At 36.7% G+C, this 15,927-nt stretch overlaps 2 protein-coding genes across 2 annotated transcripts; both read right to left on the reverse strand.

Annotated features, from left to right (window-relative positions):
- Positions 1-615: 615 nt before the first annotated feature.
- On the reverse strand, positions 616-9,346 carry LOC110724087 (kinesin-like protein KIN-14P). Its single transcript, XM_021903484.1, has 20 exons — positions 9,338-9,346; positions 9,126-9,236; positions 8,542-8,692; positions 8,133-8,257; positions 7,971-8,054; positions 7,778-7,855; positions 7,604-7,696; positions 7,473-7,502; positions 6,558-7,067; positions 6,389-6,470; positions 6,213-6,308; positions 5,932-6,108; positions 5,695-5,801; positions 5,434-5,613; positions 5,165-5,331; positions 4,336-4,589; positions 4,027-4,190; positions 1,731-2,257; positions 1,146-1,255; positions 616-1,062 (listed from the first exon to the last, which is right to left on the reverse strand). The coding sequence occupies exons 1-20, from the start codon at positions 9,344-9,346 to the stop codon at positions 995-997; spliced, it is 3,123 nt and encodes a 1,040-aa protein (XP_021759176.1). The 3' UTR covers positions 616-994.
- A 3,575-nt stretch (positions 9,347-12,921) lies between these two features.
- LOC110724029 lies at positions 12,922-13,945 on the reverse strand. The gene is made up of 2 exons (XM_021903430.1): positions 13,343-13,945; positions 12,922-13,260 (listed from the first exon to the last, which is right to left on the reverse strand). The coding sequence occupies exons 1-2, from the start codon at positions 13,934-13,936 to the stop codon at positions 12,940-12,942; spliced, it is 915 nt and encodes a 304-aa protein (XP_021759122.1). The 5' UTR covers positions 13,937-13,945; the 3' UTR covers positions 12,922-12,939.
- Positions 13,946-15,927: the final 1,982 nt, after the last annotated feature.

The following is a 15,927-nucleotide window of genomic DNA, read 5'->3' on the forward strand; positions in this document are numbered from 1 at the left end:
ATTCAAAACCCGAAAAATCATAAGATGACGTCATTGTGATGGAAAGGTAGTGTAGGCAAATCTACCACAGTCCTACATTAGGCGTATAGGGGTGTAGGTAAATATTTATAGATTTCTCATTTAATTTAGGAAAATTTGCGAGAAAGGTTGTCCACTTAAAAGTACTTTCCTCGCAAATTTTCCTTTAATTTATAGGTTGAGGGCCCACTTTTGTTGTTGTTGTTGTTGTTGTTGTTGCTGCTGCTCATGGCCTCCATTATAATTGAGACGAGCCTATTCATCTCCCATTCCATTCCTCTATTTCCCTCCCCTTTATTTCAAATGCTAATCAACCAAAAGCGTAACACTTTATTTGGATAGAAAAAAATGGAAGGAAAAGAAGAGCAGAGAAATGAAGAGGAACAAAATCTCTTGTTTGGGTAAAAGATTGGGGGAAGGAAGGGGAAGGAGAGAGATGGATCAATTTTCCCTCTCTCTATAATAACCATAATCTCTCCAAAATTGGAGAGATTTGGAGGGAAAATGGAGCTCACCTCCCCCTACCTTTCTTTTCCCTTCCCTTCCTCCATTTTCCCTCCCCTTCTTTTCCTTCTTTCTTTGCTATCCAAACAAAGCGTAAATAAACATAATGGCATGAGTTCATCTACGACTCTGCGAGTAACCATAATATAGATACAATTACTATCATTACCCAGAATAAGGGCCATTGAGAATTGTTTGCCTCATAGTGAAAGAAAGCTTTTCTCTACTTTCATATACATTGGCACAAAATTGCTTCTTGCCAGTACCAGATTACATGAAAAAGAATAACATATTACAAGCCATGAGAACAAATAAAGAAAATAATGGAACTAATGTTAAAAAAAAAATTATAAAAAAAGAAAACAAGAACCAACCATTAAACTTTTAGTATTTCAAAGAGTATAATGGCACACAAAAAATGTAGAACTGTGCATAGTGTTTTTTTTTTTTAGAATTACTGTTTTTGACTAACCTACACTCGTCTTCGGCCACTGACTGAATCAACAGGAGAAGAGCTTGCACTAGCAGGTTTTTTCAATGCTGCGAAAATAAAAATAGTGAATGGTTAAGAACGCGACACTAAAAAACATTTTGATCAGAAAACAAAAGTGCTTATAACACACCAGAAGCTGCTCTTAGAGTGGACTTTACTTCTGACAAACGGGAGATGCCGGCTGCTTTTCTGGCTGTTGCTAACCTTGACGGTTGAGAAGGCCTTGCAAGCATTCTTGGTCTGCACACAAAAGAAGATCGCGTTATTGTAATTCTAGTGTGTACTCATGCATATTACAGTAGTTTGTAAGACAAATTTAATGATCATTCTGACATTTTCCTGTTTTAATGAACTTTTTATTTGGCCTATACCAACATAATATGATTAATAAAGTACTTTATAGTTTTGGTTTTGACTGCATTCCCAACATCCAAGGTATTTGCCATTAAAAATTAAGAGTGGAAAATAAGCAGAGTTATGCTAACTGAAGTTTTGATAGTATACTAGTTATTTATGACTCCACATACTATTGTAGAACATATAATGAATGCGACACATGAATTGTACGGTTGCAGAGGAATCAGGATATCAAACACGCTCAGGACAAGAAGAAAATCTTATAGCAGGAGAAAAAAAAAATAACTTATGCAAAACCTCAAAACAAGAGAAAAACACAGAGCACAGAATAGTCACCAGAAGTAGTTAAAAAACGTACTTTTCTCCTCGCTTCTCTGCACTATTTGATGGTTTGGTTGCCTCATGTGAAGAGCTTGCTTCGTAAGTGCCATCGATGTCTGTTCCAACAGAGAGATCACCATCAGATATTTCACTCAATCTGTCATCATTACTAGAGTCCCCCATACCAATCACATCATCAACCATTGAACTCCCACCAGAGTTATTTGGTAGCCGGGGAGAATCCTTTTGGTCGTTTAAGTCATTCATGGACCATGATGCTCGTAACCCTTCATTTTCATCTTCATGTATGGAAAGGACACTAGGATCATAGTTCTTCAAAACTCCATCCTGATCAGAAGCTGATTTTGTACGAATTCCCATGCGTTTAACATTAGATACTTTTGGACTTCGTTGAGGACTACTTCCAATGGACTTTGTTGATGGTGATAAAGATCCATTCTTTAAGGAGCTTAAGCTCCGCCTAGAGATTGGACTTCTGGGATCTTTCAGTAATCGTTCAATCTCCTCATCTTTTTTAGCTATTGTATCTTTGAGAGATGCCACCTGAAAGTCACACATAAATCAACAATAAGGTGTATGATTCTAAACAATCCATATAGTAACATTCAAGAATGCTTGATGTTCACAAAATTATACTTTGAAGTATTATTTAACACAATTATAAGAAATATATTGTCCAAAATGTATCTCATAAATCTCAAAAGCAATGTATAATTTAGATGGGAAAGGGAAGAGGTGATGGAGATCATCGCAAATTTAAAGCATTCTCATTACAAGAACAACCAATTTGAAGGGCATACTTGAAACAAAAGAGGTTGATTTTTTAAAATCAAATTTTTTGTCAAAATAAAACATAAGGTCATAAGCAATAAGGTACTTTACAAGTAATAAATTTCATTTCTGTGTCCTTTCTTTCGTATCACTTAAGAAAAAGTTTCAATGAATAAATCCAATATTGTGACACCTAATAGTCTAGAAGATTTCTGTTATACATGCAAAAGTCCTTAACTGAGCTAACAATCATATTTCAATTGGAAAATGGCAGAGCTACATGCCTACATGTATCAAAGGATCTCGATCTATTGCTTTTATGGTACATGGTATATTTTCTTCTGCAGTTTTGAACCTTACTGATTGATTTTCGCAGCATCCATTGCACTAAAATTGGCATTGATATTCCAGATCATCTCTGTATGGTCGCATAACAGTTAAACTCTTAATTAAGGTGTTCATACTTCATTTAGCTACACATTGAATCTTTTCTGTGTGGGTTTTTAAGCAACTACACCGGTAGCTCTGATTTTATAAACCCATAATATGACAACTGATACAGTACACCCAAAAGCACCAAACATGGACCACATATGAAACTAATTATGAACTTTTATCGAATTGAACTTCAAAGCTGAATACTAGTGATAACATATAATTTTAAAACTAAATATCAATGCTATTTGCCACAATTCCATCAAGTTTTTGCACATCATTAAACTTTACCTATAGATTACCATTGAAATGAACTTCAAATTAATTTTACTATTTCCAAGTGACATGTTTACAACCACATATGAAGCATTGTTGAGGCATGCTGATAACCAATCAATTCAATGTCACTAATGTAATTCTTTTTATAGTCATTTTGAAAAATGAACCTCTTATCAAAACTGTAGAGAGTAGATGTATTTGTATAAAACATAATAACCTACAGCAAACTAAAAGTACTAAACACAATTTGATAACAATGTGAGGTCATCAATGAAATCTCAACCCTTCAAATTATTTTATCTAACATTTTCAAACTTGCAACTACTACTTTATCTTCTTACTCTTTTTCCATTCCAAGAAAGCTGATGATTTAGTTGTTATTTTGTTAACAAGCTAGGAAAGCTTAATTTTAGTTTTGAAGAAGTTATAGTTTGGATTATTAAGCTGCTAAAGGGTTATTGATATTATTAACATAAGTTAAACATTTTGATTCAATAAATATTAAGTTATAGTCATTATTCATCAGCGAACAGATTAGTGTGCAGCATGCAATATGTTCTTGAATGCACCACATACAGATTATACACATTTCTAGAACCAAGACTACTATACTTAATATCAACCAGCACTTTATGGTGATAAGTTGAATGGTTTGTGAAAGTATTATATAAGATGAACTAAATGTTTGTATACGTCTTGATTTCTAAAATTATTATAAATGTTGATCTTTGTGGCTTTTTCATATTTAACTATCATGTCAAGCAGATTGTTCTACTTCATTTAAAGTCAATCTGTGTAAGCATTGAGTTACATAACATAACAAGCACCTGATCCATTAATTCTCTGACATCTCTGCCCTCTTTATTACTCCGTGCAGCACCTAGCTCAACACCAGACACCCTTTCAGCAAATTTTAAGGTGCTTAATGATTCAGTGTATGAATTCACGTCAGGATTAATCTGAACAAACATAAGTGTTTTTGCTCGACCACCTGAAACATTGAAGGCATGAGTCAAACTATCAAGTTTTGGTAAACACCATGAGGAAAGTTATCAAAAAGTGAGTTGCAGGAAGAAGAGAGGGACAGGAATGAAGTTAATGCGTGCACCCAATGGGCAAGAAAAGAGAATTAATACCTAGAGAGGCCTGAAGAACCTGCGTAAGCTTGCTATTTCTGTATGGTACATGGGGATTTTTCTGAGAAAGGGAAAAGATAACATCCCCGAGAGCAGATAGTGATTTGTTGATGTGTTGTGCTTCCTTTAACCTATCCCCAGTTGCTTCAGACCTGTCAACTCTCTCACTACCAGCAAGATCTACCAAATGAAGACTGCCATGTGACGTTGCTCCAGATTTTAACTCTATTCCCTGAACATGAATGGTGACAACACTGCACAAGTATTTACAATGCATAAGGTCAAGCTACTAATAATACTCATTTCAGATCAATTTTGACTTGAAATCTTGTCAGTTTGACCATCCCTTTCAATCATTCAGTCCTATAGTATAACAATGAAAGCACAATCTAATGAATGTATTTTTTAGTATATACCAAATGATGCTTTATCATAGTCCCACACATTATATAACAAAATAATTACCAATTCTAATGCACCTTAGACATCAAAGTCAAATGTATGCTATTACTTCCTCTATTTCTTTTTACTTGCAACACTTTTTATTTCACACTTGCCAATGCATATTATCAATCAGTAGTATCTTTAATAATCAATAAGAAAAGTTTATAATTGATATTATGTAAGCTTAATTTAATATGAATACACCAAGATCCAACATGCTATATTTTTCCTTATCTATAAATCATAAAATGTAGTCAAAATTTAAAATGTGAATATTACATTAATCAAAGTGCTGTACAAAAAAAATTAAAAAAAAAAAAAGTGAAGTATTTTAAAATGGATAAGAAAAAGTAAGTCATAAACTCTTAACAGCATTGCGCCTCACCTGTGCGAGCGGCTACTTCTTTCATTCATTGCAGTAGAACTAACGGATCTGTTTGATAGTCCAATTTCCATCAATTCAATGACATCTTCAGTGGATCTGACTGGATGCATACTTGCATCTGGGACAGCAAGTCCATGCGGTTGAGGAGTGGCTAAAATCCCTAGTGTGCGCAAGTTAAGGAAACAATTATCCAACATAGCTATAAAAATAACTTATATGACGCTAGAACTTATCAGTCATCATGCTACAAAAACTGTAATAAAAGGATATTTCTTTTGCGAACCATCATTTGAGAGTAAATCCCGAATTTGTTCATTATATATTTCAATCATTTGAACTCCTATCTCATAGGAAAAAAAGCTCTTTCTGTCTTCAGAGAGTTGGAAAAGGTCATCTAAAGCACGGTAATTGACCCCCCAATCCTCCTTAGATGCATTATCCGGTCCACTCTGCCACAAGACCAATGAAGTGAATATCTCTCAAGGAGACAACACATCCTTTTGAATACAAGGGAAAGGAGAAAGGCATACCATTGTGTATGTTTTTCCAGAGCCAGTTTGACCATAAGCAAATATGCAAACATTGTACCCATCAAGAATAGTTCGTATCAACGGTTGAGTATCAGAGAAAACCTCAGCTATTACAAGTAAGAATATACAAGTCAATAGAAAGTTATACTAACACCAACCAAAAAGGGAAGAAAAAAGAAGTATCATAATGGTATAATATAGATCCTAAATAAAAGAGAACAAGTAGAAAAAAGAAACCTTGAGTAGCCATAGGACCATAAACCTTATTGAATCTGAATGATTTTTGTGCATCGTTTGGTTTGACAGGATTTGCAACAGTCAATTCTCCATGTTCCCCAATGTTCTCTAAGATTGTTTGCTTTTGATTCTCCCAGGGACGGAGTGGCCTTACTCGACAATATACCCTAATACTACCTGTGCAAATAAGTAGAACACAAAGGATAGCATAAATAAATAATCATATCTCCCCTTCCCTGCACTAACTGTGGCATAGCTAAAACAACATCAAGAAAACAAACCTTTTAAATCCTGAAGCTCATTAAATAATTTGCGATTTTCATTAAGAACTTCATGATAACTCTGAGCTGCTTTCGCTAAATCTTTAAGCTTTGTACCTGAGCTAATTAAGAACCTGAGTTATATAGTCGAAAAAACAATGCTATCCATAATCTGCAGAACAAGATCCACTTCTTACCTACATGGTTCAATTCCTCCAGGTAGGTCCTCTGTGACAACAACATTTCTTGCTTGATGTTATCAGAAGAGCACCTAAGCTCCTGAGTGTTGGCAATGTATGAATTCATAGAGTTATGACAAGTTGATTTCCCATGACAAAACCGATAACACAATAATAAAATACGTACCTTTAAGCCAGACCACTGAATCTTCACAAAGGCTTCATATACATGCTCTTTCTTGCTCCATCTATGATTTTTTGTCTCACAACTCATTTCAAGTTCTTTGACTTTGACCTTTGAATCTTCCAGAAGCTGCTCTTGTTTCCTTAACCTTTCCTCCAATTCAGATTTTACCAATTTGGCCTCACTTTCAAGCTGCAAACTATGGATTTCATTCATTTTTTTGGCCATTTCCAGCTCCTGTTTTAGAGATGAGATTTCAACCAGGTCTTCTTCCTCAACCTTTGAATCTTCTAGAAGTTTTTCTTGCTCCTTTAACCGCTTTTCTAAGTCAAATCTCTCCAGTTTGGCCTGTGTCTCCAACTCCATGTAGCGCAGATCATGCATTCTTTTGGCCAATTCCAGCTCCTGTCTCAGTGTTGAGACCTCAAGATTATTTTCATCCTTCTGTTTCTGTAACTTGGTAGCTTCCTGTTGTTCAAACCTTTTCTTCTCCTCCATCTTGCTTTTCTCAGACTGTGCATTAATAAATTAAAATGTCAAGAAGTTTAAGAGTTTCATGAGCCTTTCACATCTAGAAGTAAACAGAATAAGTACACGATAATTGCAAGGAATAAGTCAGACGTCTGAATTTTGAATGAAAATCAATCCAAAACTTTAGAACTTGTCTATGGCCCATTCAAGTCCATTGTATAAGAGTTAGCTAGTCTAAATTAGCACATGATGTTTTCAGGTGTTATAGGTAAAAAAAAGGCTCAACATAAAATTATTGCAACAATTAACATGATTGAAGTGGCACATTTATTGAAATAAACAGATCCACTTCACACTTTTTATGAAAAATTGTAATGAACATCTTTCCAAGATTGACAAAAATATACAAAAAAGCGTATTATAATTCATAAACATCATCAACTGTACCTTTATATGCTGGAGCTGGTTCATCACAATCTGTCAAAAGATGGACAATATTTCAGTCACAAAATGATGGCAGAAAATGGTAGTTTGCTAAAGCAAGACCAAAAAAACAATTAAAATACTTTTTGAACTACCTCACTCTCCTCACTGGTCCCTTTGGCAAGGGCTTCAAGCACTTTAATTCTAGACTGATATTTTTCTTCTCGTGCCTTAAATACATTGCTTTGCTGCAGAAGAGAAAAATATGGATACTGTTAATATATTCAAAGAAATTTGGTAACAAAAAATAATTTTGAGGAACACATTACAGTGCGCAAATGCTCTGCTTGAGTTGCTATCCGTCTCTCTATCTCCAGCACAACTTTTCTTAGAAGGCATGCTACGCGCTGACAAAAGGAAATCACAACAGATAAATGAAAGAAAGGATAAATTAGATTATTTACTCAATCATCTCCATACACAACATTAACTTTCAGAAAATGAAGAACAAATTTATAGTACTTGAGGTATTTCAGCATTTTTTCTCTCTATGCTTTCATCCAGAATTCCATTGATGACACTCAAAAGTGACTGAGTTGGAGCATTCTGCACAAAAGATGATGATTATGACCTTGAAAGAATTTGCATCTCGAATGCTGAGATTCACAAATATGTAGAACTTACATCTAAGCTATTTGACTTTAACATTTCTGAAATTTTCGTAGCAGAAAGATCAGTATAAAATCCTTGTTTCATCTGAAACACTTCATGGAGCTTATTTCCACCATGCAGTAGCTTAGTTGGTGATTCTAAAAAAGAGAAAAATGTGGTAAGGAAAAATAAAGCAGGTCATGAACCCATTAGAACTGAACATATCTGAACTTATTGGACCTCAACTTCTTATTTAAACAATTAGCCCTAAGCTTCTCTAAACTTATTATTCCTAAACTTATCTGATCTGATTTTCAGTGAACTTATTAGAACTGATTAAGTGAATAAAAGGTGGGAGAATACAGCCCTGGATGTATTGTTCCTGAACTTATAAACCTTGAACTTATATTAACATCTGAAATTAGTAAAAAGGGTCTCTAACCTGGTGAAAGTGGACTACATCCACGTTGAAATTTTGAGTCTGACAATGCCTTCCGCCTTTCATCCACAGCTTTCAGAACTGATCCACCAAAATTTGGCATTGAATGTTCTTTGAGTGCTAAAAGGCAATCTAGAACAGGTTTCATTGATCCCTTCAAGCCATATAAAGCAGAAAGTTAATTCGATTAGTCTGGGTTGCCTTACCCTTAGCATTTTCTATACTAAGCTCAGAAACTTATAATACTATAACTGCTCATGGTTATTTGAAAACATTGTTAAAATACTTTTACGAGTCTAATTGAATTGGAATAATACTATCATATTTTCTAGAGGATAGGTTACACAATGCACCAAAAAGAATGGGAATGGAGGAAAGATATCAGAATCTTGTTACATTAATAGCATATGTCAAGAACAGCAATTCTGTCTTCAAAAAAAGAACAGCCATTCTGATATTCATTCTTAGCAGTGTGCATGTTACCTTTTTGAAAAAGAATAGTATTCATGCGTTCATACGCTTATCATAAGCTATCAAAATGACACTTGCAACTTAAAATCCACATATTTATTTGCAGTCAATAATACCTTCTCTAAGTCTGATGTTTCAAAACTAGGCAGCCCATTTTCAGACATGGCAGTGATAAACCTCTGAATTTTTCTTCTCTTGGACTCTGGAGAAGGACTAGAATCATCAACCTACAGAAAATCGATAACTTACTGTCAGAAAAATGTAACAATAAATATAGCCAACACCATACGAAGAAAGAGTATATATATATATATATAAAGCATCTTACTAACCTCATCATTAGAAGTGTATTTTAACTTGTGCAATATCTGACATAATATGTCGCCATCAAGCAAAGACGCTCTCATTTCCTCATCTGAAGCTTTTACTGATAGGTAAAAATGAGGGACTATCGTGTTTATCCATTCAACGAGAGACATGCGCTTTTGGACTGCAAGTAACATGTACATTCAGTCATTTTAAGAGGATTGTGGTTGAGAGACATGACAAACACAGTCTGCATTCCTTACCCTCAGCCTCGAATGTGGGACTAGACACCATTTCAAAAGCATTTCCTTTAATGTTAAACCTCGGACTGGTATTCATTATGTCAAACTTTTCAGACGTGAACTCCAAACCTCATTCATATATGATAGGGTATACGAAGCTCCACATCAATTCAATTGCTGTGAAAATCTAGACAGCGGAGAGATTCTAACTCTATTGTCTTCCACGCTACCTTAATAGGAATACCCTACAAAGAAGGATGCAACAGTCAATTACAACCTGTATAAACATACTAATAACATTCACCAGCAACAGATGATTCACACATTTTAATAAATTCATATTATGGAGTTAAGTAAATACGAGTCTTCCATCACTTTCAAGAACATCAATTCTTGAAGAATATCATGAGAATCAAAGAGATAAACCTTCGAAAGAAAATCAGCCAAAAAACTTTAACCTAAGCTTATAAAGAAGTAGCTCAATCTCTACATTATGCAGATAATTGTCATATGACATAATGCAACTGTACTAAGAACGAATTTATATAGACATTATGAAGAAATCGCGGTAACTTCAACACACTTGATGGACCCATCCCTAAGAGGGACATTGTAAATAACATATATCTTCATTCTACAACACCAATCAAAACAACAACAATACTCGAAACCGGGCTATTCATGCCGACATAACAAGATCAATTCTATCATCCAATAAAGAAAGTCATAACCATTTAAAGAACATATAATCGAACATTTGGTAGACAACCCAATTGACTTTATCACATTATATAAAATTGGACAAATTCAAATCAACCAACATAAAGGTATGTAGAAAAAAAACCAACAAATTGACAGTAATTACAGAAATTATATAACAACTTACAATTAATCAACAATGGCTGAATCAAATAACCCCACAAAAAAAAAAGGGGGGTATCAAAAAAATTAAAATTAGAGAAATTTAAAAAATAAGGAAGAATTAGTTAATACCAGAAGAAAAATGGAAGATGATGTGACGTGGGTATATTGGGAAAGAAACATGAGGAGATGTAAATGGCATGCCTTTGTTGTAGGAATAAAACAAATTGGAGACCGTTGAAATTTTGAATATTTGTTAATTGACAACATTATAATATACAATTTTAAACCGGCCACTTTCATTTTCTGTTGGAAATGGTCTAACATGGCGCCATGGCGGGAACTCTGATCTTCTTCATCTTGGTCTTTCTATGTTGGATTAGACTATTTGTATTTAATGACGGTTAGAGGTGTCGATTCGGGTGTCTAGGTCGGTTTTGCTGAATACTGGTTGGCTTGGATTAGGTTAATTTAAAATTTTGGTTGTGTTATAGATTTTATTTTATTTTGGAATAGTAAAGACATGGGACTTGTTATTCATCGCCCGCAAATCTCTACATAAAGCCCATATTTTATAATTTTTTGACAAATTTGCCCTTTTTATAATTTTAACCGAAGATAAATTTTTCGCACTAAAAAAATGTGGAGCAGCACCGGATCGCCGAGGATCACCGGAGAATCGCCGTCGTCATCGGAAAACGAGGTTCGTAACGCATCGTAAGGACGAAATGGTGGCTGGCGCCTAGCCAAAAGGCCATGCCGTGGTTGTGGCGCCTAGCCAGGACGCCGCCACCGTGGTAACGGCGCCTGGTGGAGAAGCCTCGACCATGGTAGTGGCGTATGGCCAGGACGCCGGAGCCACGGGCAGGGCGCCTGGCCAGGACGCCGCCACCATGGCGGCGGCGTCCTGACCAGGCGCCCCGGCCGTGGCTCCGGCGTCCTGACCAGGCGCCCAGGCCGTGGCTCCGGCGTCCTGGCCAGGCGCCACTAGGGGAATATATATAATTTTTTTTTTTTTTATTTTTTAATTTAATCCTTTTTTTTTTTGTTTTTTTTGTTTTGTTTTTGTTTTTTTTTTATTTGTTTGTTTGTTTTTATTTTTGTTTGTTTTTCTTTTTTTTTTTTTATTTTTTTTTTAATTTAATCCCCTTTTTTTTTTTTGGTTTTTTTGTTTTGTTTTTGTTTTTTTTTATTTGTTTGTTTGTTTTTATTTTTGTTTGTTTGTTTTGTTTTTGTTTTTTTTTATTTGTTTGTTTGTTTTTTTTTGTTTGTTTGTTTTGTTTTTGTTTTTTTTTATTTGTTTGTTTTTTTTTTTTTTGTTTGGTTTTGTTTTGTTTTTGTTTTTTTTTTGATTTGTTTTGTTTTTTTTGTTTATTTGTTTTGATTTGTTTTTGATTTTTTTTTGCTTGTGGTGTTTTATTTTATTTTGTTTTTTTTTTGGAATTTTTTTGTTTTTGTTTGCTTGTGTTGTTTTATTTCCTTTTAATTTTTTTTGGAGGGAATTAATTTTTTTTTTTTAATTAAGTTTTTTTAATGCATCTTTTATTTTGTGTTTGTTTTTGTTTTATTTTGTTTTATTTTGTTTTGTATTTGTTTATTTTTTTTTTATTATGGTTTTTTTTGTTTGTTTATTTATGTTTGATAAATTTGAAATGAAATGTGTGTTATTATTTTGTTTTTTAAATGTATTATGCGTTAAATATAAAAATGATATTTAGAAATTTAAAATTTAGAAATTGCGTTTGTGATAATTTTGTGTTAAGTGTATTAATTTAATCTTAATGTAATTATATTTATACGTTATATGTTATTGTTACAGGATTATGGTGGAGACGGAAATGATTACAGTGGGATTTTTGTACATGATGGCCTGTTCGAAGATGCTCAACAAGCGATTGATTGGGCAAAACAGGTTGCAATTAGATCAGGCTTTTGTTTAGTAGTAGCAACTCATAAATCTCAACGGGATGGTAGAATGGATCGCATTTTGAGATGCGACCGTTATCGCAAAAGAGAAGAACGAGATTTCAGTAAAGCGATTCGGTTTGACTCAAAGCGGAAAGGTTGTGGGTGTCAGTTCCGAGTTAAGGTTCGACAACATCAAAGGCGTGACGGTTGGGAAGTGAAGGGTTACGGCAAATGGGGATATCACAACCATGAGCTGATAGCATACAAAGTGGGGCATCGGCAGTTAAGCGGCCTAAGTCCAGCTGCGAAACTAGTTGTAAAAGAAATGAGTGATGCTCAAGTGAAGCCCGCTAAAATATTAGCGTCTGTGTTAGAGGAATTCCCCGAAGACCAGCCAAACCGAAGACACATCTACAACGTCAGACAGAAATTGAGGTTTGAACGGTCAGAGGGAAGGAACCCTATACAGCAGCTTCTGCACCAGGCACAAGCACGTGGTTACCTTTACTGGTTTGAATCTGACGAAGACACATCGGAGATAACTCATTTGTTCCTTGTCCATCCTGATTGTGCTGATATGATTTCGTCTTGGCCATCTGTGATTTTGATCGATTCAACGTACAAGACAAACAAGTACAAGTTCCCACTGGTTGAGATGGTTGGGATGGCTCCAACGAACCAGAACTTTCTGATTGGTTATGCAGTCATGAAGGATGAGACAGCTGCGAGTTACCGTTGGGTGTTGGAAAAGTTGAGAAACTACATCGGCCCAAATGTACAGCCATCGGCCATCGTAAGTGATTGTGAGGGAGGTCTTTTTGCCCCTATAGCGGAGCTGTTCCAGATCGTCAATAACAGCTCTGCCTGATGCACTCGTCATGCAGTCCCTTTCCTCAAAAAGTCGGTGTCCCAACTGCATAATCTTGCCCATCCACTACACAAAACAAAAAACATGAAACGACGTATTATACATATATATTAAAATAAGAGAACAACAAATAAAAGATGAGACGTACCGCATAAGAGGCAGTGGCAGGTGGCACATCGTCATCATCTGCGTCGTCGATGTCTTTGATCAACCTCGGGTGCGAGTGCCGGATGTACCATTCCATGTAGTGCTGGTCACACATGGCAGTCACCCCACTTGGCGGCCGCTGCAGCTCCGCCGTCCATAGGCGGGCAACCATCGGAAACTGCTCCCACATGGATATCATGTTTGCCGGCCATTGGACGACGTACTCCTTCGACGACGCAGATCGTACCGCCTTACTGGGCCATGCCGGTGGAGGTGGGACAACTTGGACAAATCCAAGCTGGCGAAGACAGCGCTGCGGCATGTACGCCTCTACGATCTCGCGATACTGAATCAGTCCGGCAGGAAGGTGACTCACTCTAGTGCCCCTCAATCGCCCGAACATCTCGCTCTCCTCCGGCCAAGCATCAGCCCAGCTACACAAAAACCTACAAGTCTTTTCCCGGGTTTGGCATTCCAAAATGCCTGTATCCAAAGCCCTCTCCTGGTCCTCCCAAATACGGGTAGCGATGTGTCCTAAAAAGCTAGGAATCACACTCCCGTCTATAGGTCCCCCGGCCACCTCACCCCTCACCATCCAAGAATCATTAACGGCCCTCGACCGTTTTCTGCTACCCGCAGACACAGTGGACGCAGATGATGTGCCAGATCTACTAACAAACCTACCATCTCGACCCTTACGCACATCTACCCTATGCGTCTCATACGTATCATCAAGCCTCTGACTGAATGGACCGTAATCATCATATGGTCCACTCTGATCGTCGACATCCTCATCTGCATCATCCTCGTCCTCGACCTCCTCCTCCTCGACCTCCTCCTCCTCCTCCTCATCATCATCATCATCATCTTGATCGTCCGCAGAACAGTGCACCCGTTCTCTGCGGGCCGAGGCCGAAATACCACGGGATCTAACGTGTCTGGGCCCCGAAATACCACCAGAAACAATTTTTTTTAAAAAAAAAATAGAACATAAAATTAAAACAAATAAAAAAACAAAATTTAAAAAAAAAAAAGATAAAAAAAAGGGAACATACAATTTAAAAAAAAGAAAAACAAATTTTTTTAAAAAAAAAAAAAAAATTCGAAAATAAAATTTAAAATTAAAAAAAAACAAAAAAAAATTTAAAAAAAAAAAAGAGAAGGAGGCGACTAGGCAAGACGCCCGTACGGTGGTGGCGGCGCCTAGCCCAGACGCCACTACCACGGCCGTGGCGCCTAGCCTATGCGCCGCCGTCGTGGTAGTGGCGTCTGGGCTAGGCGCCGCTACCACCGTATGGGCGTCTTGCCTAGGCGCTTCCTCCGTGGTGGTGGCGTCTCGCCTTGGCGCCCCAACGTCGCCGGAGGTTTTTTTTTTTTAAAAAAAAATTACAAAAATTTAAAAAATTACCTTCTGGCCGGCAAACCGCCTTTCGCCCACCGCCGGTGCCGCCACTTCCTTGCCGGGCCGCCTCGACATAGCTCTGGAAATAATTTAGAGAGAGAAAGTGGAAGTAGAGAGTAGAGAGAGAAATTGTGTTTTTTAGTTTGAGGGAAAAAGTGTCATTTCACTCTTATTTTGTGGGCTTTATGTAGGAATTTGCGGGCGATGTTTAACAATTCACAAAGAGATCTCCAAAATAGATTAAACTTTAAATACTACCTCTGATTCTTATTACTCGCAAGGAGTCGCAACATTTGCCAAAAGTAGATGGTTCAGATTACTCGCAAGTTGCAACAAATATTTTTCTTTCCTTCTGTAGTAAGTTTTTGGGTGCCAATTGAAAATTACACTCTAACCTTTTTAAAAAAAATAAAAACCAAACTTAATAAACTACAAATGTAATTTCATTTGATTAAACCCCAAGCTTAATTAATTTCACCCTCATTCCCATTATTTTTCTCTCTCCTCGATCCTCCAACCCCATTCTCATGGTGCCTTCGTGGGTTAAGAGTGGTGAGATCGACGGTGGTAGGTTTCAGATCATGGGTTCGTCGGTGGTTTATGAACATGGGTTCGTTGGAGGTTTCAGATCGTGGGGTTCCTTGGTGGTAAGTTGATGGGTTCGGATTGGTGGGTTCGTGGGTGGTTTGTGGGTAGATCGGTAGGTTCGTGGTTGGTGGCTTGTGGGTGGTTTTAATTTATTCCAAATATGTGGTTTAGCCGAGGTCGGTGGGTTTGGTGGGTTGTTCAGGCTCATGGGTTTGGTGGGTTGCTCCGGCTCGTAGGTTCGTGGGTTTGGTGGTCTGGGTTGCTATGGGTTGTATGTTTGGTGGGTTCAATGAGTTTTTGCGGCTCGTGGGTTCGATGGGTTGTTGCAGCTTGTGAGTTCGTGGGTGCGGTGGGTCAATAGGGTATAGGCTAAAGTCGTATCACCTAATCAAAAGTAGTACCTAAATCCTCTAACTAATGTAGATAGGGAAGTAGGGTCAAATCCTCAGGAAAACAAGTATTTCTAATCCTAATTAATTAATATAATCTAGACTATTTAGTAACCAAAATTGTTGTTATTAAAAGGGAATTAACTACGGAGATTAAGAATAGGGAAAAATCAATAATAAAGAAGTCTAGGGTCATAGATTCACCAA

Source organism: Chenopodium quinoa, unplaced genomic scaffold (genome assembly GCF_001683475.1).
Source record: "Chenopodium quinoa cultivar QQ74 unplaced genomic scaffold, ASM168347v1, whole genome shotgun sequence".
Classification (NCBI taxonomy): domain Eukaryota; kingdom Viridiplantae; phylum Streptophyta; class Magnoliopsida; order Caryophyllales; family Amaranthaceae; genus Chenopodium; species Chenopodium quinoa.

Excerpts from the sequence above, each read along its gene's own strand:
- LOC110724087 (XM_021903484.1), bottom strand. Across the intron at positions 7,068-7,472 it reads ACCAGCTCCAGCATATAAAG|TCTGAGAAAAGCAAGATGGA; the intron begins GTACAGTTGATG and ends ATTAATGCACAG. Across the intron at positions 5,332-5,433 it reads ATGATGGTTCGCAAAAGAAA|ACACTAGGGATTTTAGCCAC; the intron begins TATCCTTTTATT and ends CTTAACTTGCGC.
- LOC110724029 (XM_021903430.1), bottom strand. The coding sequence starts at position 13,936 with ATGGTGAGGGGTGAGGTGGCCGGGGGACCTATAGACGGGAGTGTGATT. Across the intron at positions 13,261-13,342 it reads CTGCCACTGCCTCTTATGCG|TGGATGGGCAAGATTATGCA; the intron begins GTACGTCTCATC and ends TGTTTTGTGTAG.